The sequence below is a fragment of the Chiroxiphia lanceolata genome, chromosome 18 (assembly GCF_009829145.1).
Source record: "Chiroxiphia lanceolata isolate bChiLan1 chromosome 18, bChiLan1.pri, whole genome shotgun sequence".
Lineage (NCBI taxonomy): Eukaryota > Metazoa > Chordata > Aves > Passeriformes > Pipridae > Chiroxiphia > Chiroxiphia lanceolata.
In genome coordinates this window covers 238,739-260,339 of record NC_045654.1, presented here as the reverse complement: position 1 = coordinate 260,339, position 21,601 = coordinate 238,739, and the positions used below count along the sequence as shown (strand labels likewise).

Genomic DNA, 21,601 nt, shown 5'->3' with positions numbered 1-21,601 from the left:
CACCAAGCCCCAAGTGTGTTGCAGAAGCACCTTCAGAGCCTGGAGCATGTTGAATAAGCAACCCAAGCCACAGGGGAACACGAGCCTGGTGCCTTGCACATGGTGCAAAGCAGACATATGCTATTTGATACTGAGCACTGAGGGTACCAGTTTGGAGCAGACTATTAACACAGCAAAACCAACCCAACATTCCCCACAAAGAGTGATCAAATGTGTGTGGAGCCGCTAAAAAATTTCATGTGCAAAGAGGGATCATTAAATGCAGAAGGGAACAACCAAGAGCTCTTCTCCAAGAGCATCCCAGGGAAACAGCATGACAATGTCTACGCAAGAGCAAATGCCAGAAAAAAATGCCACATAAGAAGGTGCACAAATGCAGAGGAAGATTGGGGAGCAGTGGGGAAAAACAGAGTGGAGACATCACATGCAGTAGCTGCTGTACAGCCCTTTGCCAGAACCAGCAAGGAGAAAAGGAAAATAGCTTTGTACCAGGCAAACCAAATCTCGAGCTTCTGATGTATCAGTGATACAGGACAATAATTTAGTGTAAAACACATAATGAAATATTGCCACAGTTGCCTCAGGAGCAAACGAAGCCCCCCTCCGCCCCAACTCAGAGCAGCAATTTGCAGTGAGTTTCCTGCAGCAGAAGTGGATGTTGTGGCAGCAAGACAGGGTCACGCTCCAGGCAGGCAGTGCCCTGGCAGCATCCCAGCATTCCCTTGGGATGCTGTGCACATGGAGGAGCACAGCAGGGAACCCCAACTACCAGGCAGGCAGTGGGATGGATGGCAGAAGGGTGGCTCCCAAAGATGCCTCAGCAGAGAATCACTCCAACTTCTCCAACCCCTCCAGAAATGCTGATGCAGGACTAGTTTCCAGCTGGTCTGGTTGGTTTTAACAGGGACTTGGGGGCATGTCAGAGTTCCTGAATGTCAGCCATTCATCTGACATGCCTTCACTTTGTTCGGACCATAAAGATGGCAATCTGCAGCCATTCCCTCAGGCCCACTTCACATCGCCCAGTTTCCCCACTGATGGTCCCCCCAGCCCTTCAGATGCACTGAGACACTTGCACCTCCCAGTGCAGGTCAGAGGGAAGTGGTTGATATCAGAGGTGTCTTCTGCACTCCCAGCATTAACCAGGCAAAATCAAAACGGTTCGTGGTAGGATTTCAGATGATGCCACCAGAGGAGAAGCCATCTGACTGCCCCCAGCCTGAGTCCCAGCAAGGACACAGAGATGCTTCAGAATCAACTGAGACCCAGCTGGTTGCAGAGGCACCAGCCTGCCCTGCTGACCAATTCAGAGGACACAATAGGGCCACGTCACTGCTAGTGGCATCCAGAGGCACCGAACCAGAGCTAGATCCTGCAGGAGTCATGGCCAAAATCTCCTCTCTATTAGGAGAAGGAAATAAGCTTATATACAACACGCTGTAGCTGAACCCAGGATCCCCCGTAAAACCTTGCTAAGTCCTGAAGGGTGATGGCCTGACCTGCATAAGGTGCCCATGCCCCAGTAAACCAGTACATCATCTGTTGCCTGAACAAAACGATAATCTGTGCCACACAGCTGCACAGGAACACCTTCAACATCTGCTCAAAGAGGCAACTGTGGTAGTGCTGAGGAACAAACTGCCCCATCCCTACAAACTCCAGAGTGAATGGGGAACCAGCCCTGCACCAGGCTGTCTGCAGAATTCCATCACCCACAGAGAACACTTCCTGAGCACATAACCAGGGACACCAGCCTGCTCTAAACAGGAGAAACAGGGACAATAATCCAACAAAAAGAGAGAAACAATCCAGTGCTACCAACTCTGCACACTTCCCCTGCACGGCAATAACATATGTAAAATATGGCAACATCACATTTCAGTGTGGGTCAGGGATATCAGACCAGACAGACCACATGGCTCAGCCCAGCCCACACTTCCCACCAGGCTCAGACAGTCTGTGCTCGGAGCAGGATCCAGAGCCTGCACCACTTCTGAGCGGTGCAGTGCTGGCAGAGCTATTATTAGCACTGTGCTTCTGCTCGCTGCGGTGCCCCAGGCTCCTATTTTAATCAAGTGCTCAGCTGTGACTCCAAAATCTTTTCTAAGAGCTAATGTGGCAACTATATAACTATATCTGTATACCAGTACACTGTAGGTATAAATAACGTTTTCCCCCTGAACATCAGTTTGTGTTTATTGCCGCAGTATCATTTCCTCACCCGGCACTCAGGTCCTTCCCATCCAGCTGCAGCATCTGTCAGCATCTGTCCTGCTGCTGTGAATAATCCTGCATTGCCTGCCTAGAAATCTGGCACAGATCTGAGCACCAAGCTGTGCCCAGTGACACAGGCATCTCCCCAGAGACATCAGTTTCCAATCCAAGCTAGCTCCAGCTGGAGACCTCTGTGGAGCACTGAGCATGGACACACTCATGACATTGTTGATGGAGTCCCCTCAGCCGTGACTTACCTGCTGTGGGAGGGGGCCCTGGTGTATATGGACACCAGCTGCCTCCATGGCCTCTTCAGGATCCTCCAGACCCCCATGCCAGCCCTGGGTGCCACTAGAGGGAGAAGAGGGGAGAGGGCTGTTCCTCCTCCCCTTCCCACTCACCCAGCACAAGTCCCCATGCCTGGGCCCCTGGTCAGATAGAGGGGCATCCTGCCACCTTCCAAGGTAGCTCCATCCCATCCCCATCCCTGAACCCCTTCTCTCTAGCCCTGGATCCAAATCTCTGCTCCCCAGTGACGTGAGGGCTCCCAGTATCTGCAAGAGGACTGATGTGATCTCCTGGCACCAAGGGCTGGTGCGTGTGAGGTCAAAGAAGACAGGGGCTTGGTGCCAACCCACCACATGATCCCAGAGAAGAAACTCTGCCCTGAGGCTCCAGATCCCAAGGATCCTGGTTGTGGCTACCAGAATAAGAAACATCTCAATCTCTGGGTCTTACAATCCTAGATCCTCTAGGCTTTGCATAGCCCTGGTCCTCCCACAGCTACATCTCCTCCACTGCCCTCTCCTTCTCTTGGGCCAGATCCAAGCCAGCCCTGGGGTTGCTGGAGACACAGTTCAGGTTCTCAAGGGTCAGGAACACAACCAGCACTCCAAGGAAACCAGATAACAATGGATGCTCCCACCTGCCACCACCAGCAACCAACATCCAGTCACCCAGGGAGCTCAGGACCATGTGCTCAGCCAGCCTTTCTTTCTGATTTTCAGATTTCTTGATTTTCTCCTCTCTTGATTTCCAGATTTCTTGATTTTCAGATTCATGGAAAGCCAAGGTCCACACAAATGAGGATAAGGAAGGTCTCTTCTAGGACACAGACCAGGATCAAAAAGCAGAGGTCAGCTAGAGATACCTCCCAGGGAAGGCATTCCATCAGGATAAGGAGGAGACCTTCCCATGGGTCGAGGAAGAATTTCTCAGTATTGGAGGACTAAAGAAAACAATGGAGAGGCAGGCAGTATGGACCATGGGATGGCTGTTTCCCAAAAAGAATGGGATCAAAGGGCCAAACAAGGAGACGTGACACCTCTCAGTAGTGTTGAATGCAGGAAGGGCAACATGGCAGCCTCAATGCAGTTGTGGTCATGACCATGCTGGCCTTCATCTCCCACCAGGGTGGCATCTCTTGCTCTGCACCTTCTGCCCAGGATCATGGACGAATTTAAGCTAGAAGAGATCTCTGGTGGTCATCTGATCCAATTCCAGATGTAAGCAGGTTGACATACCCACTTAGATCAAACCTTAATGCTGTTTAAAGCTTTGGAGAATGGACTCACCGCTATTCATGACTTGACCCACTAACACCTGAGGGTCCTCAAAGGTACCAGGTCTTTTCAGATGGGTATCAGTGAAAAAGATTCAGTGGTCTGCAAAGAACAAGAAAATCCATCCTTGGCATCTGGAGACCAACCCAGAGCTCCCCATTCACACCACATTTGGCAGATGCAGCACTCCTTAGAAATGGGAAGAGGAGATGTTAAATGATTTCACTTCCTCAACACTTTGAAGCATGGAGAGTTTCCCACTGGGACCAGGAATGACATCTTTGCTCCCAGGCATATCACTTCTGGAGTATTTCGTCATGCTCAGACTCCCTGACTTGCCTGCAGTAGAGGAAAGGTTGGGCAGTCATGCTGTCCCCTGGAGCCATGGCAGCTCCAGGGGGTCAGGCACAGGGCTTGCTCAGATGCTCAGGGAACAGCTCATAGCCAGTTTGAGGTCAGAAAAGAGTTTTTTCCCTTGGAGATTGGCACAGCTGCCTAGGGGCTTTTGCCTTCCTCTGTAGCTCTGAGCACAGCCCCTTGCCAGGGCTCCTCGGGGCCATTTCTGGCCAGGGATTCCCTGCTGTGGCAGGGCCAGGACTCCAGCTGTGTCTGTGATCTCTCTGCCTCTCTTTCCCATGGCAGCTTTGTTTTTCTAGTTTTCAGTCACTTGTAGCACAGGTCCTCTAAGGTGATGTCCAACAGCTCTGCACTCAACAGGAGTTGCTGTTTTTCAACTGTCCCTGCATATAATAACATTTTATTTTTATTGCATCTGGGTTCCATTGTCTACAAATATTTGCCTCTTTTCTGTCCAGATAACTTTGTCCTTCAGAAGCTTTATAAGTTCCTGCAGAAAATGTTTGGACTCAGAGCACTGTTACAGCCATTTGAAGAGCTCAGCACTTTCTTCTTGGGACATCCTTCGTGGATGTGTCTGAAGGGTCCACGTCAGTCATTTTTTTCCTGCTCTGTATAAGGACTGATCTCCACATCTCTTGGAAGACTTGCTTGTCTGCTCCGCAGAGTGAAGGGGACCACGTTCCTGTTCCAGCCACCGAGATCTGGCTCTGCAAGCTGGTTCCCACACTCCCCAAGCAGGAACACAAGAGAAGGGGGCAACTGGAGGCTTAGATCATCTGGTGTCACTGTCCATGCTTGCAGGGAAGAGCTGGCTCTGACTCTGGTCCCCACTGTGGGGAAAAAACAACCCCTGATCTCAAACCATATCCCATCCACTGCAGCTCTGCCAATTCTCTGTACATGCAAAATACTGTCTTTAACACATGGGACAGCGGGAGCCATGGAGCAGTCCCAGCAGCAGACCTGTTTTGGTCGCACCCTTGAACCAAAGTGAAGCACAGATCCCACTACAATCTCTCCAGCCCATCTCACAAAGCACAGCCTATCCCACAGGGCAGCCCTGGCCCTGGTCCCTGGGTGCAAGGACTCCAGCCCAGATGGTCCTGAACATCACCAGGACCCAGAGCCCTCATTTCCCACTTACCTCCTCAACATACACAATGGCACCCATTTCTCAATCCCACCATCACCCTGTGTGGCTCCATCCCAGCCAGGCACATACTCACCCTGACCCACCACACACCCACCACCAAGCAATAGGCTCACATTCCTGCTGTGCTCTTTCAACAAGGGCTGCCTGTTTCTCTCACTTTTCTCGGGATTTGCTCTAGTTCCACTCTCACAGTGATTGCCAGAACTATGCAGTGGGCCACCACTCTTACCAGGTTCCCCCATGCCTGGTGCAGCAGCATTAGAAAGACTTAAGAGTGGTGACTCCGTGTCCCCCTGTCCTTGATGAGTACACCCAGACTATCCTTCTCCATCATCTCCTGAAGGTCAGCTCTTGTTTCACTCTTAGTACCACTGTGCACAGTCTCACACCCCACTTTTCCATCTCTGCTTAGTAGGGCAACTCCAGCCACCAGTAATGCTGAAAATCACAGCAACCACTGGCACAAAGTCCTGCTGACACCCTGAGCTGCCCGCAACCTCCCCCTCTGCACACTCTGGGTCCATTTTCCACCTGCTGCACCACCCTGGGTGCCACAGCCCATTATCCTGAGGAGGATCCCCAGTGTTTAGGATCTCCAGTTCCTGTAAAGGTCTTGGCTCAGCAAAATCAAACTGCCTCGTCTCCAGGACAAGCCAGGCTCTGCTGCCAAAAAAAGCAGTTCTCTCCTCTGGATGCTGAACTCTGAGCACAGCCCAGGCATGGTTGGAGCACTGGGGGGCCCAAGGCTCTTCCCCCACCCCACGGACCATGCTGTGCACTCTGTTATCAAGGCAACATGCAGCAGCCCTGCTCTGACCCTGGTAAGATTAATAGGGCCTGCCCATCAAGTGAAAAGAAGACAGTGGGAAGAGAATTAGGTCACACAGAAGAGAATGTGAGAGGGGATGATGTTTTTAGGGAGGGGAGAACTTGTATTTCTAAAATAATATGGGTATGAAAACAGGCGGGTCCCCATCCTAAAGTTAACCACTTGTATCAAGAATCACACTACCAAGGATTGAGTTCCACAATGCTGTGGCTCCCAGTGCTCGCACAGATTAGGCTCCCAGAATGAGGTGCTCAACTGGGTGAACACCCCTGTGTTCATGTCACTGCCTCTTGACTCTCCACCTCGAGGATGCCGCATCTAGGACACACTCACACTGCTTGTGCAGACATGCCATGCACTGCTGCCCAGCCTCTGCCCACACAGCGGATGAGCCAAACTCAAGGGGGCTGGCACACAGGAACCCCCTTTTTCTCTCCCTGGCACCATAACCTCCTTTTAACCTCTCCAGCTCTTCAGCCCCTTTACTCCCATTTGATAGCCCTTCAGCCAACTCCCCCTTTCCTCCACCCAATGCTCCTGCTCCCAGGTTCCCGCCATTTCCATACCCATCCTGATCCTATTACCTGGCCTCTGCTCCAGGGTCCCCTAGATGCTGACACACAGTGACTCTGACATCCTCAGAGCCCTCCTTCCCCTCCTACTCCTTCCTCCACTGCTGGGCTGCCAGGGAGCCCCCAGCCCCTCTCATCACAGCCCTCCCTGACAAATCTTATCTCTGCAGATGCTTCCTGGTGGGGGCCAAGATTTGCTTTACACCTACCTGGAGAAAGCAGCGGGTTTGGCTTTGCCAGGTGATTTCCTTTTGGATGGTCCCAAGAAATAGAAGCAAACACTCTGCAAAACGCCGAGAGCAGCTCACGGCCCCAGCAATGGGCTGCATGGCCCCATCTCACCGCGGCAGGGAGGGATAAGGGCAGGGAGTGACGTGCGCTGCTGCACTTCACCTTGTCACCAGGAGTTTGTGTCAGCGGCAGCACAGAGAGCTACAAAGTTGCCGGTTAATGTACCCCGCTGGCTCCTGAAGAAGCGCAGTGGGAACGCCCCGTCGGAGCACAATCAGACAGGATTGTTTTCCTGGCTGCTGCTTCAGCAATTTACGCTCCAGGTTAAAGGCTCATTTGGCAGCGCTGTCACTGCCACCACTCCGCACACCTTCTCTGTGAGCTGGACTGAAAATCATTAATCATGAGATTTGGTTCAGATCGCAAAGCTTTGCTAATAAATAGCACAAATGCTGGAAATTCTCCCCAGGCGCAGAGTGCACGATGCAAAAGTCATTTCACAACACGAGAGAGTTTTAATTCTCAATTACTGCACTACAGGCAGCCGAGTCCCTGCCGTGCTGTCCCTGCCAGGTCCCCCTTGCACAAGAGCAATCTGTGTTCCCCATAGAAGCTGGAGCAGGGCAGAAGGAGTTTATCCAGCAATGTTTTCCGAGACTAACAGCTACCGCAGAACACCATGGTCCAGCTTCCATCCACCACAATCAGAGGTGGATGTTCCTTCTCAAAGGAGATCTTGCAGTTCATAGAATCATAGAATGTCCTGCTGGACAGGGACACACAAAGATCATGGAATGGCTTGGCTTAGAAGGGACCTTAAAGCTCATCTCATTCCACTCCCCTGCCATGGGCAGGGACACCTTCCACTAGACCAGGTTGCTCCAAGCCCCATGTAACTTGGCCTTGAACACTTCCAGGGATGGGGCAGCCATAGCTTCTCTAGACAACTTGTGCCAGTGCCTGACGACCCTCACAGGGGAGAATGTTTTCCTAATATCTAATCTACCCTCCTTCAGTTTAAAGCCATTCCCCTTTGTCCGGGTGGGATCACTGTTCCCTGAAACAGGGACAAACAAACTTGGAGAACACACTGGCGGAGGGACACGACACGCAACACAGGGACCCAAACCCGGTTTTCCCCCGCGACCCATTTTTTTCACTGCTTTGACTTTCTGGGCAGTTGCTGCATCTCAGGAAAGTTGCGGGCACGCGACGTTTCCGCACCGCCTCCCCCCGGCTCCGCCGGCAGCTCCCTCTGCAGAGGAGCTCCCGGGCCCGCCGCGCTCCTCGGTACCCCCGGTACCCCTGCTCCTGAGGGAGCAGCGGCGGCCCCTACTGCCCACTCCCTCCGGCCGGAGATGCAGTGAGGTACTGGGCAGCGGTCTTGCACCGGGAACCCCACTCCCTTCACATCTTCCCTGGAACGGGTCTCCGCCACCCCCGCACTTACCTGGGCAGCCGCCGCTGTGCCGGCGCGGCGGGCGGAGCGCGGCCGGTGGCGGGGCGGGGCGGGGGGAGACACGCCCCCGCCGCGGGAGCGGAGCGGGAGGTCCCCGCCGGCCCTGCCCGTTCCCGAGACGCGCGTGGCGCGGGGTGCCCGCTGGCCTCGGGCACTCCGGGACAGTTCGGCCCTGCTGGGTCCCGCGGGGTCGCCGCTGCCGGGGCTATTCCTGCCCTCCTGAAATACCCCGTCCCAGCCCTTCCCAGGTGTCACTTGGTTTACATTTTCCTTATGGATTCACACGTCTCTGCTCCCCCCTCGGAGATCTACGCCCCCACTCTCCTCCTGGCATGTTTCTGTTCTCCCAGAAAACTCTTTCCCTGCCCATCATGTCTGGCAGTGTCAGCATCTCCCTGCGCCTTTTCGTCTCACATGCCCCAAATCTGTCCTTTATTTTCACTCGATGACTTTTGAGACCACACTGGGTACAGAGGAATTTTTTTTCTCCACCAGATAATTTGTCTCAGATCGCTGCTGTCTTACACCCTGATTATATATACAACTCCCTGAGGTTTTGCAGGGGCAGTTCACTGCTCTTCAGTGTCCAACTTCACTTCCCTGCTCCAAATGGGAGCAGAACAAGAGGCTTAACCAGGCTGTTCAGCTGCAGTTCTCACTGCTGTTAAAAAAAACTACCTATGGATGGAGCGTTCCAGCATGGAAGCTCCAGGGAGCCACATCCCTCCACAGCCTTGGGAGAAGAACTGTGGGTCCTCATGGAGCTGCCTCAATTTTAAGGCAGGAGAAATGATCCCAGGTCCACTGTCTGCAGGCCACCGAGCAGGAGGAACCCTGCATGTGGTGCTGCGTCTGGCTGGGATATGGTGCAGAGCTCATCCCACAGGGTGCAGGGACCCCTAGCAGACCCATCACCTCCATTTCCCTACATGGCATGCAGGACTTTTGACCTGTGGTGTGGAAAACTGCTCCTATGCAGCTGCCAAGCAAACAGCAAAGATTGAGCCTTGGAAGGAGACAGTAAATGGCTTTGCAGGGAATTATCATGACAGCAAGCCACGGGTGGCCATGCTCTAAGCTGAAGGAGGATAGATTTAGATTGGATACTGGCAAGAAATTCTTGGCTGGTGAGGCCCTGGCACAGGTTGCCCAGAGAAGCTGTGGCTGCCCCATTCCTAGAAGTGTTCAAGGCCAGGTTGCACAGGGCTTGGAGCAACCTGGTCTAGTGGAAGGTGTCCCTGCCCATGGCAGGGGGTGGAACAGATGAGCTTTAAGGTCCCTTCCAAGCCAAACCAGCCTGTGACTCTATGCTCAGCTGGCACTATAAGTGTACCTTGTGGGGCCGAGCACCTCACTACAGGGGGACAATGAGACACCAGCAGCACTGTGGGGCTGTGCTGCCCTGGGAACAGTGGGAGATGCAGCTCTGTCTGCAGTGGGGTGACTGGGCAGGGACCCAGAGGGATGAATGCCTGGCAGTCCTCCCTTCCCCATAAACCCAACAGAGCTGCTGGGTAGTTTGTGCCTACAGCAGCACTGGGATAGTGGAAGGTGTCCCTGCCCATGGCAGGAGGGTAGAATGAATTGATCTTTAAGGTCCCTTCCAAGCCAAACCATTCCGGGATTCTGTGATTTCCTCTGCTACTGAAGGGCAGTCACGTTTACCAGCACCTAAATCCCGACCTTTCAATGCCAAATCCACAGTTCATAGCAGCAATAAGCCCTCTGAATCACCCAGTTTCAGCCCTGCCCTGCTTGGCTGATTCAGATGCCAGCCATGGACAACCACTGTCACATCTGGTGAGAAGCTGCTGGAACAAAAGACCTTGGTTTGCAATCCAGGGCTGATGCCTCAGACCTGTTTGCTCCCCTGAGGGAGCGTCTGCTGCTACAGAGCTGCCTACAAAGGCTTGTTCTCATGCACAAGCCACAGTAAGACACAGATGTTGAGGCAAATCCATCATCAAAACTTGCCCTCGTTTCCCTCCAGCCTAGTATACCCAAAATGACGAACATTCACTCAAGGAGCAAACAAGTAACCAGACCCCCACAGCAGCCAGGTGGCAGAACCATGAAAAATGGCAAAGATAAGAGAAACAGGTTCCTGCATCTTCAGGGAAAGTCTGACTCAACAGCAGCCACTCCACATTCAGAAGAAAGGCAGCAGGATATTTTTAAATTCCATTCTTCACCGCCACAAAGTCAGTTCCTTTTCAGACCATGAGAATGCTTTCATTGATCCCAATCTCCTGCTGCTGGACACGCCAGTCAGGGCAGGACGGTCTGCTGTGGTGTCCAGGATCTACAAAGAGATTTTTTTGGGTCAAGCTCAGGCGAAATTCAGACTTTCCTAAGCAGAGATAGCAACTTCCGGAAGCTCAAAGGAACTTCTGGGGAGTGCTGAGTGACACAGTCTCCACCACATGCTCCACGGATTTGTGGGTTGGGATGAGGCCTCTGCCTTACTCTGTACCACCTCACATCATACGATGGGGGGTGGCAGGGGGAGAGGAAAGGGCGGAGGGAGGTGGGTGTCCCTTCTGGTCAGGCAGTAATGAAGTGATTAGTTGGGGTAATGTCGAGTTCTGCACGTCGAGCACTTGCATGTGAATCGTTCACCTCTCTTGTACACTCTGTTATTAATATTGCTGCTATCACAGTTTGTTTAGCATTTCATTGCTATTTCCAGTACATTTTTCTTATGCCTACCCATGAGCTTTTCCCTTTTGTGCCTCCAGTTCACCTCTCCATCCCACTGCAGGGGGGAGGGTGAAGGAGGGGTGGGAGTGAGCAAAGGGCGCTTTGTTTGGAGTATTTCAGTGGGAACACTAAACTGGGGAATACCATCACTAAACCACAACACTGTGGAATCAGGCTATGAGTGTGTCTCTGCTCCTTATGGCTGAGGATCTTCAGTGCAACCAGGATGTATTATTAAAAGGAGGATGAGAACAAGGTGGAGTGGTGCATCACTCATTTCATGACAAGGACACAGAGCTGACCAGCAAGTGACAAGGGAGGCAGCGAAGGGGACACACTAATCCATGGGCTACCCAGAAACCCCACTGGGGCTGGCCTGCCCAGGAGGATCAGCCTGGGCTTTGCCACTGCTGCATGTGTGAACTGGGGGGACTCGGACACAGGGAGGGGTGGGGGAATGGACCCACAGGGATGAGAAGGGGAACGAGGAGGAATAAAACAGGGGGCATAAACCTGGCCCAGTTTGGGCAAGCCCTGTCCATGGTCACCACAGAACTTTTATATTTCTTATTAAATGTTTTATTGACTATTTCTTTGTGTCATGCCACTCTGACCCGGGTGTGTGCTTCAAGGACCCAGTGCCAGCTAGTGATGGGGCCTGTGTGCACACCAGGGGATTTGGGGTCACCTGCTGGAGAGAGTGGGGTCCCAGTGCAGCCACTGGCGTGACTGAAGGGTCTTTAACTTCCAGCCATGGTGTGGGAATGGTGTCCCTAAAACTAGCTACTGGGGGTAGGAGAGCGGTGTGAGGGAATGAAGGGCTCTGTGCAGCTGGAGCTGAACTGTGTCACTGCCTGTGTGTCTGGTGGGTTAGAGAGTATCCTTTGCAACCATGGGTGGGGGCGTGTGTGTCTGTGCACTCACCAGCAAAATTCCAGTTGGGCTAGCTGGTGAGGCAAGGCTGGGGCTGAGGGCCGGGGTCCAGGCAGGGCTGCTGGGGGGACACTGGGCTCACGTGGGTGCTTGGGGGGCCCAAGAGTGTCTGTGTGCTTGTGAACCCCGAGTGTCTCTCCCGTCTCTGCCAACCCAGAGGAGGAGGGGAGGGGGTTGGGGTGTGATGAGGCTCCTGTGCAGGATGCTGATGACAGCAGCGCGTTGCAGGAGGCCGTCTGTGTGTCCTGCGCCTGTGAGTCCTGTGTCTGTGTCCTACGTCCGTGCCCACGCGCGTTTCTTTGGGACCTGTGCTCACCTTCGATGCTGTCTGAGTCCCCAGCGGGGAAAGCAGCAGCCATGTCCTCGGCCCAGGCAGGACTCGGCTCCAGCGGCCGGACGGGGAGTGCCGCTGGGTGCGCTCGACCTCTCTCCCGCTCCCGTTCTCCAGGAAACCCGCAGCCGGAAGCGGCCGCGGCCGCGGCCGCCGCTCCCCCCTCCCGGAGTTGTGACGAAGGCGAGGCGCGGACAGGAGCCCCCCGCCATTGGTGGGATTTGTCCACGGGGAGGCGGGGCCTCGTTCTGATTAGTGCTCTGGCCGCAGGGCGGGGCTTTCGCTCTGGCGGGATCGCGGCGCAGCGCGGGAAATCCTTTCCTGGCGCCGCTCGCGATGGGGTTCCGCGGCGGTGGCGAGCCCGCGGCAGCGCAGTGGGGGCGGCGGGCGGGCGGGCCCCGGGAGCCGGTGGATGGCGCGGGGTCCGGCCGGGACGATGCCTCCGCGCTGTCCGCGATCAAGCGCCTGGAGCGGGCGCAGCGCACGGACCGGCTGGACGCGCTGTTCGGCTTCGAGCGGCCCGCGGAGCCCGGCGAGCGGACTGGCTGGCTCATCAACATGCACCCGGTACGGGCCGGCAGGGCGGGGGGCGAGCAGGCAGCAGATGGGGAATGGGGAGGTCCTGTGGGAAGACCCCCGGTAGGGCCTAGGGAGGGGTTTCCCACAGAGAGACCCTAGGCGTACCAGGAATGGGGGTCCCACGGAGATACCACCGGTAGGGCCGGGGGACAGGGGTCCCATGGGGAGGGCACCGATACGGCCCGTGGTATGGGGAGGTGTCCCGCGGAGATACCCCACATAGGGCGTGGGGGAGACAGTCTCCCCGGGGAGAGCCCCGGTCGGACCGGGGGAGCAGGTTCCCACAGGAGACCCCGGCCCTACACGGCGGGAGGGGTTTCCATGGCTACACTGACCCTCCCATGGTTCCCTGGCCCTACCAGGAGGGAGGCTCCAGGGTGGGAGGGTCCCGTAGTGGCGTCCCGGGCGAGTCTCATGGAGGGACTCGTTGGGTCTTGGTGCCTGTGGGCAGACGGAGGTGCTGGATGAGGACCGGCGGTCCGTGAGTGCGGTGGATTACTACTTCATCCAGGAGGACGGGAGCCGCTTCAAGGTGCGTCCACGGGTGGGGAGGGTTGGAGTGTGGGGTCCCAGTAGGGAACCTGCCGCCATCAGCCATTTACTCTCTCCTAGGTGGCCCTGCCCTATAAGCCTTATTTCTACATTGCCACTCAGAAGGTGAGGAGGGGACCCTGGCGGAGATGAGGTCCCCAGGGAAGAAGACAGCGTCCTGGGGAGCTCGAGACCTCCTGGGCAGCCTGCTTTGGGATGGTCTCCTCCCAAGAGACAGAGGCACACTGCTCAGCCCCAGGGTTTCTTGACAGGGCTGCGAGCGGGAAGTGTCCTCCTTCCTCTCCAAGAAGTTCCAAGGGAAGATTGCAAAGCTGGAGACTGTCCCCAAAGAGGACTTGGACTTGGTCTGTATCCCTCTGTGCTCTTTATCAGTGGGGTTTTTTGGACCTTGCACAGCTCTAGTGATGTAGGAAGGGATGAGTAAAGAAGGAAAGCAGCATGCTTGACTTCAGTCTCCTGGTGCTGCTGTGGTGTCTCAGAAATGTGTTTGTTATGGCTAATTGCTTATTGGTGATTATGTTTCTGAAGCATATCAGCTGTTTCACAGTGTGTTCAGCACATTACTTGTAGGAATTAAAGTGATTGGAGGAAGAAGGATAGTGTGGGAGGGGGATGCCTGCTTGATCCACTCTTCCTTCTTCCCTGGGTGAATCTCACTCTCAGATGCCTGTATCAGCGGGACTGGCTGGGCCCTTGCTCTGCTGCTCTTGACATGACCACCAGAGTCTCTTCTTGGTGCTTTATTCTCCCACCCATCAGCACCTCTTTTTTGGCCAGTTCTTCCACCTGCATCAGTCTCGTTGGCCTTCCCCCATTTGTCATGGTTCCCCTCCCTGAACTGCCATTCTCTTGCTGCTTCGCAGCCAAACCACTTGGTGGGCCTGAAGAGGAACTACATCAAGCTATCTTTCAACACGGTGGAGGACCTGGTGAAGGTGCGGAAGGAGATTTCTCCTGCAGTGAGGAAAAACAGGGAGCGGGACCAGGCGAGCGATGTTTACACAGCCATGTTGTCGAGGTGGGAGCTCCCTGTAGGGAAGTCAGTCAGTCAGTCCCTCATGTTAATAATTCATAGAATCATGGAATGGGATCTTTAAAGGCCGTCTAGTCCAATCCACTTGCAACGAGCAGGGACACCTTCCATTATCCCAGGTTGCTCCAAGCCCCATCCAAACTGGTCTTAAATACTTCCAGGGATGGGGCAGCCACAGTTTCTCTGGGCAACCGTTGCCAGGGCCTCACCACCCGCTTAATAATTAGACTCCCTTGATTATTTCCCAGCTTTCCTCAGAGGTGTTGTCCTGCCTGGGTCTGGCCCTGGCTGTGCCTCTCTGCCACCCATCTCCAGGCTGGATCTTCCAGCTCCATGCTGCACATCCCAAAGGCTACCTCTGGGATGGCATGGCATGGCATGGCATGGCATAGCATGGCATGTGGTGGTATCTATACCTGTACCTCAAATAGTTTGCTTGTTCCCTGTGAAAGGATCCTGAAAGGCACTGGGCAACCTTATTTGTAGTTGTAACTAAAAGGGAAAAAATCCAACATTTTCTGTTTCTCTCCTATCCCTGACTCCTGCTGCTGGTGTCACCAGTGACAGTGGCTGTCCCTGGGAGACAGGCCCTCTAGTAAGGCGGCTGCTTCCCTCTGCTCTTGCAGTGCTCTGAGTGGAGGCAGTCTAAGCATGGATGAGGAAGGACCCTCTAGAAAAATTGCCAACCAAATGGACAACATTGTGGATATGCGAGAGTACGACGTGCCCTACCACATTCGCCTCTCCATCGACCTGAAGATCCATGTGGTGAGTAGGGAAGAGCTTTGCTCCTGAAGCACAGAAAGGTTTTTTTCTCTCCAAGACCTTCACAAAGGTATCTGTAATGATGATTCCATGTGTAGAGCCTAGTCCTGTGCTGCTGGGTTTCTTCTTAGTTAATGACACACAGAAAAGATAATTGATTGATGCACAGCCACAGTTTGAGCCTTTCTTCTGGGCTGCATGCGATTCCTGCAGTTCTGTCCCCAGCAGCTGAGCAGAGTGCCACAGGGATCTGGCCCTCTAGTAAGGCACTGCCTGCCCTCCTGTCTCCACAGGCTCACTGGTACAACGTGCGATACCGGGGCAACACCTACCCCCCTGAAATCACCCGCCGAGACGACCTCGTGGAGCGGCCGGTGAGCACTGGGTGGGCAGGGAGGGGTCCTTTTGTCCCGGTGTGTCCACCCAAGGGACCGGTTTCTGACATGCTGCTGCTGACACACAATGGTGGCAGGGGGAAAGCTGTGTTTCCGGGCTCGGGTAATGATTTTTGGGTTGATAAAGCACTGAAATGATTAGAGGGGAGGTTCTGGTTCACTTGCACTGGGCTTTAACTTCAAGTCAGCTCTGGAATATTTTCTAATGTATTTGGTTTTGCCCAGGATCCTGTTGTTCTTGCCTTTGACATTGAAACAACCAAACTCCCTTTGAAGTTTCCTGACGCAGAGACAGACCAGATCATGATGATCTCGTATATGATTGATGGGCAGGTAAGGCTAGCAGGGTGGTTTCCTCAGGTGGTTTCAGCCTCCAGCAGCGAAACCAGGCAACAGCCCAGCATTCCCCTTCAGCCCTACTGGCTCCAGGCTTGCCATGCTGCCAGCTGCATGGTGAGGCTCTGGAAATGGAATTAAAGTCTGGGTGATGCACATGATCCTGAGTTTTGTGACACCCAGCTCAGGTTGCTAGTGTTTCTCTGAGGGAGAGAAACAAAGCTGTTGTCCCATGTTGCCTCTCCGTGGTCTCCCTTTCTGATGGCCAGCGGATGACTCCGAAACAATTGTTCCCTCTTGACAGAAGCTCTGGTTTTTGAGAGGAAAATGTCCCATTGCTTGGACAGCATTTTTGGGTTGCCTGTGAGCCCAGTCCTCCTCACTGCCTCCTTGTCACCTTCTCAGGGCTACCTGATCACAAACAGGGAGATTGTCTCAGAGGACATTGAAGACTTTGAGTTTACTCCCAAGCCAGAGTATGAGGGTCCATTTTGTGTCTTTAATGAACCAGATGAGGTAAGTCAGTTCCGCTCAGTAGAGTTTTACCTGCCTGGGGTTCTTGTTGGCCAAAGAGAGCTCATTCCCTGGCAGACTGCCTCACTGAGAAATGCAGTGAGTCTGGTAGGGCTGACCATACTTTCAAGTCTTGGGGAATAAAAGTAAGAATGGTCAGGTTTGGGCTAGGTGCAGAGGAGAGGGGAAGGGTGGAGTAAACTGTATGGTATCAACCACCTCTCCATGGAGGAGATGAAGTTCCTTAAAATACATATCTTTTCTGTTTCGTCCCAGGCTCATTTAATCCAGAGGTGGTTTGAACATGTCCAGGAGACCAAACCCACCATCATCGTCACATACAACGGAGACTTCTTTGACTGGTAAGACCAGGAATGACAGCTAAGCTGGCAAGGTGTCACCTGAGCTGGAGAGCAGGGTCAGGTTCCATCCTCGACATCCTTCCATAGCTCAGACAGTGGGAAATCCATGTGGAATGGCCACTTTGTGCACCTCACCGAATCCTCACCAATCCGTTGGCTTGGCAGTAGGACTTTATGAAGAGTCCCATCCATCTGCCTGAGCTGCTTTAAACCCTTGGCAGTGTGGGATTGTTGGTGTATGGATGAGCCCAGTCATGGGAGAGCAGGAAGAGGGTCAAAAGAGACCTGGAGGATACTGGGAGAGGGGCGCAGGCAAGCCTTGGGAAGCAAGGCAGAGGAACCACATGCCTAACCTCCAGGAGCAGGATACGAGCAAGCAGCTTTGCCTCTTGGGTCACACTGCAGTTCTCTTATAGAGCCACAGACTGGGTTGGGTTGGAAGGGACCTTAAAGATCATCTAGTTCCAACCCTGCTGCCATGAGCAGAAACACCATCCACTAGACCAGTTTGCTCTAAGCCCTGTCCAGTCTGGCCTTGGACACTTCCAGGGATGATGTGTCCCCATGTCCTGCAGGAAGTTTTCCCCGTGGCAAGATACACAGATAAATCACAAGAAAAATTCTTTAGGCAGTTTGTAACAAAGTGGTTATGGAACCATTGTTGGAGATGCAGGAAAATGGCTGTTCTGCTCCTTTTCTTCACTCTACCTCTTTCCCCAGGCCCTTTGTGGAAGCAAGAGCAGCAGTTCATGGAATGAATATGTATCAGGAAATTGGGTTTCAGAAGGACAGCCAGGGAGAGTACAAGGCATCCCAGTGCATCCACATGGACTGTCTGAGGTACTGAATGCTTCCACTGTACAATATAGCTGCGTCTTTATCTCTTGGGTTTATATAAAATACTTATGGTTGTATTTGAATACTGTTCTCATTCTGTCTGTTGGAAGCTTTTGTGAACCTTCTTCATCTGTGTGATAATCCATTTCTATGATGTCTTCTTCCCCTTGGCATGCTGCCTCGCGCAGGAGCTGCCGAGTCTTGCCCTGAAGAGCTCCCATGGCTGGCTCATGCCCTGCAGCCTCAAGTGTTTGATGGATGATTTGGGGAGGTCAGAGAAAGGGCAGGTTAAGGTCAGGCCATTGGAGCAGGGAAGGGACTGTAGCCTCACCCACCAGCCTCTTGGCACAGCCAGAGGAGGAAATGACACATGGGAAAGAGGGAGACGTTTCTTCCCCTGGAGCAGTCTGGGCTCTGGAGCACATCTGGATGTCCTTGGAGTCCTGCTGGGTCTTCTTCGGTGGAGAAATGCTTATCTTAAAGCCACTGAGGGAGGAACTGGAAGGTGGAAATTCTGAGCATTGGGGATGGGATGGACAGTGGGGTTTGTCCTGGTTGGGATAGCTAAAGTTAGACAGTCTTGTACCCCACCGTGCCTGGGGACTGGGCTGTCCTCAGTGAGAGATCCCCGTGGCAATCCACATCCTCTTCACAATCCTGAGCCTGTTGTTAAGGTTTTTCTCTGCACAAAATGATATTTTTGTGATTCTATCCAGGTGGGTGAAGAGAGACAGTTACCTCCCGGTAGGAAGTCACAACCTGAAAGCAGCAGCTAAAGCAAAACTGGGTTACGATCCAGTAGAGCTGGACCCTGAGGAGATGTGCCGGATGGCTACAGAAGAGCCTCAGGTACTCCCTCCTTGTGCTCTATGGGAAAGCAGCCTAAAGGAGCTGCAGTATAACTGAATCTGTAAGTTAAAAGTGGATTTTGAGAAGTGAACTCAATCTTTCTCCCCAAACTGCCAATGCCTTAGAGCTCATGGGGAGAAGGAACAGGATTCTACTGAAGTTGTTCTGGCCCTGACGTTGTACTATGCATTCTCTGTATTTATGTACATCAGTGTGAGGTGACAGGCACCACTGAAATCAGAAGCACTATTAAGAGCTGATGAAGGGACAGGAGAGGGTTAGTGCTCCAGCTGTTATGGGCAGGGGTTCTGCTGAGCCCTAGAGCAGCTTCCTGAGTTCCAAACGGGGTGGATTCTGTGTCTTCAGCTCATCCTTCCTGTTTCTTCCCAGTCAAAGATGACATGTTGCTGTGTGATGAGAGCTAGAGCAAGGTGGCTTTGGAAGTAACGTTCTTTGTAACCTAGGTTATGGAGAAATACACCTTTCCCTTCTTGCTGCTGATACAAGCATGTCCAGCAGGAAGCAATGAAAGATCATTGTCACTGAGCTGCTCTGTCATGGGATTGGGATTAATTTGCCTCTCTCCTTCCCCAACAGACCCTGGCCACATACTCAGTGTCTGATGCCGTTGCTACCTACTACATGTATATGAAGTATGTACATCCGTTCATTTTCGCCTTATGCACCATCATTCCCATGGAGCCTGATGAGGTGAGCGCTTTCCCAAAATGATGATTTCTTTGCCAGCTACGTCTCCCATGCTGCAGGGTTGCTCTGGCCACAGATCTGATTCCCACTGCACCCTCTGCACCTGTGGCAGGGAGGAAGGGAGGGTGGATTTAGAGGCTACTCCTTTCTCCCACATCTCCTGGGATGTTTGGAGAGAGGTGTCTATGAGAAGATGACACCCAAGGTTGGTAGTGCAGGGCTGGAGCAGAAGGAAGTGTGGCTGATGATGCCAAGTTCACTTGCAGTCATGGCCATGCAAAGCTGGGTCTCCTGATGGCTGTTATCAGATGTAGGGAGGATGGCTGGGAAGCCATCACTGCTAAGCATGTAGAAAATGTCTGTCCGTTCCCACTTGGTTGAGCTGACAAAGCTGCTTGCCGGTGGAGAGGTGTTGCACATGTATCACCAGCTGAAGCTGTCTGGCTCACTATGTGGCTGTAAGGCCAGTCCGGTCCCACCAGCACTGGGACAGTACTTCTGCTCAATCACAGACTGGTTTGATTTGGAAGGGACCTTAAAGCTCATCTCATGCACCCCCTGTCACGGGCAGGGACATCTTCCACTAGACCAGGTTGCTCCAAGCCGCATCCAACCTGGCCTTGGACACTTTCAGGGATGGGGCAGCCATAGCTTCTCTGGGCAACCTGTGCCACTGCCTCACCACCTGCACAGACAAGAATTTCTTCCTAATATCTAAATCTACTTTTTTTGAGTTTAAAACTGGCTTGGGTTTTCTTGGGGTTTCTTCTGCAGGTGTTAAGAAAAGGATCGGGGACGCTGTGCGAGGCACTATTGATGGTTCAGGCCTATCATGCCAACATCATCTTCCCCAACAAGCAGGAGCAGGAATTCAACAGACTTACAGAAGATGGGCATGTGCTGGACTCTGAGACCTACGTGGGAGGCCACGTGGAAGCACTGGAATCTGGGGTCTTCCGCAGTGACATTCCCTGCCGCTTCAAAATGGTAAGGGGCCAGCAGCCGGCCCCTGTCCTTGTGGAGCAGCATGGTTGGGAGTGATAACCTGTCCACTAGTGTTGGCATCTCCAGTGTGTCCCTGCTGGGCTTGGGCAGCACCTAGAATGACAGAATCAGTAGGGTTGGAAAAGCCCTCTAACATCATCAAGTCTGAGCATTAACTCAACACAGCCAAGGCCACCACTGAACCATCCACTTCCAGGGATGGTGATTTCACCAGTAGCCTGGACAGCCTGTTCCAATGCTTGACAACTTCCAGGAGATCCTGGGCACATGAAGCTGGGCTGGGAATGGGTAGGGGGAGGCCTTCGAGTGGCCATCTGTGCTTCACTGGGAAAGCAGGTGTCACATGTGTCACATACTGGAAGCAAGCCAGAGCTTGTTGACAGCAAGGTAGGGTGGTGAGGTGGGGTTTTAGGTTTGTTTTTGAACCAGTGGTTCTTGGAAGTTATGCCTCTGTCCCTTGGGGTTCTGTCCTCCCTCTGTCCTTCTCCCTCCTAAACAAAGCTTCTTCTGAACCCTTCCTGAGGGTCTTTTACCTGTTTCTGGATCAGGTTGCTACCTTCATTACCTCCCCCCATGCCTCAGTATATCCCTTATAGCTTGTAGCTCCCCAAGCCAGGGCGGGACAGGGGTACAGGGCGGGAGCTGCCAGTCTGCAGCCAGGGACAGCTGCCCACAGCCTCACTGCCATCCCCACATCCCTGCAGAATCCTGCTGCCTTCGACTTCCTGGTGCAGCATGTGGAGAAGACGCTGCGGCATGCCATTGAGGAGGAGGAGGGTCTGCCCTTGGATCAGGTTACCAACTTCCAGGAGGTACAGCACCTGCAGCACAGCTGAGCTGGGTGGGAAGGGCTGGAGCTGCAGGTGTAAAGTGCTTGTTTTGGTTCCATTTGTGCTCTACATGGAGAGACCAAGAAGTTCATCTATAGACTGAATCCATGAGGATCCCCTTGCCTGGACACTGGAGACCAGCCTGGGGATCAGGATCTCTGTGCCATCTGAGGGATGCAGTTCCCGCTTTCCTGTTTGCAGGTTCAACCAGGAGCAAAGCTCTGAGAAAGCTGGAAAGGGATTAGGGATTTAGAGAGAAGGCAGACCTCTCAGATATCAAATACTCATGTTCCTCTTGTTCCCCACTTTTTATCAGCTACAAAGTGCAGGTCACCCCTCTCCAAATCCAAGTCTGAAGTTTCTTGGAGGACAGCACCAGACTGAGGACTTCTGATCTTTGCTGTTGTCTCCATTAACCTATTTGCACTGAAAAAGTCCTTGATCGAGTTGCATTAGGAAGCAGCTGCTCCCTGCCTTGTATCCCTACGGAAAA

The 21,601-nt window shown here is 53.3% G+C and overlaps 2 protein-coding genes across 3 annotated transcripts in view; one reads left to right on the top strand and one right to left on the bottom strand.

Annotated features, from left to right (window-relative positions):
* AIFM3 (apoptosis inducing factor mitochondria associated 3) overlaps positions 1-12,436 on the bottom strand; it is a 53,699-nt gene extending 41,263 nt beyond the window's left edge. For both annotated transcript variants that reach the window (XM_032706150.1, XM_032706151.1), the window contains exon 1: positions 12,330-12,436. The gene's annotated coding sequence lies outside the window, so the exon portion shown is untranslated. The remainder of the gene's footprint in view (positions 1-12,329) is intronic.
* Positions 12,437-12,680: 244 nt separating this feature from the next.
* Positions 12,681-21,601, top strand: part of POLE (DNA polymerase epsilon, catalytic subunit) — a 31,686-nt gene continuing 22,765 nt past the window's right edge. The window contains 15 exon segments of the mRNA XM_032706162.1: positions 12,681-12,911; positions 13,375-13,455; positions 13,536-13,580; positions 13,727-13,819; positions 14,339-14,493; positions 15,135-15,276; positions 15,567-15,647; positions 15,894-16,001; positions 16,410-16,520; positions 16,794-16,879; positions 17,600-17,719; positions 18,433-18,565; positions 19,163-19,276; positions 20,048-20,260; positions 20,983-21,090. Of these exon segments, the coding sequence (XP_032562053.1) occupies positions 12,681-12,911; positions 13,375-13,455; positions 13,536-13,580; positions 13,727-13,819; positions 14,339-14,493; positions 15,135-15,276; positions 15,567-15,647; positions 15,894-16,001; positions 16,410-16,520; positions 16,794-16,879; positions 17,600-17,719; positions 18,433-18,565; positions 19,163-19,276; positions 20,048-20,260; positions 20,983-21,090 (1,821 nt within the window).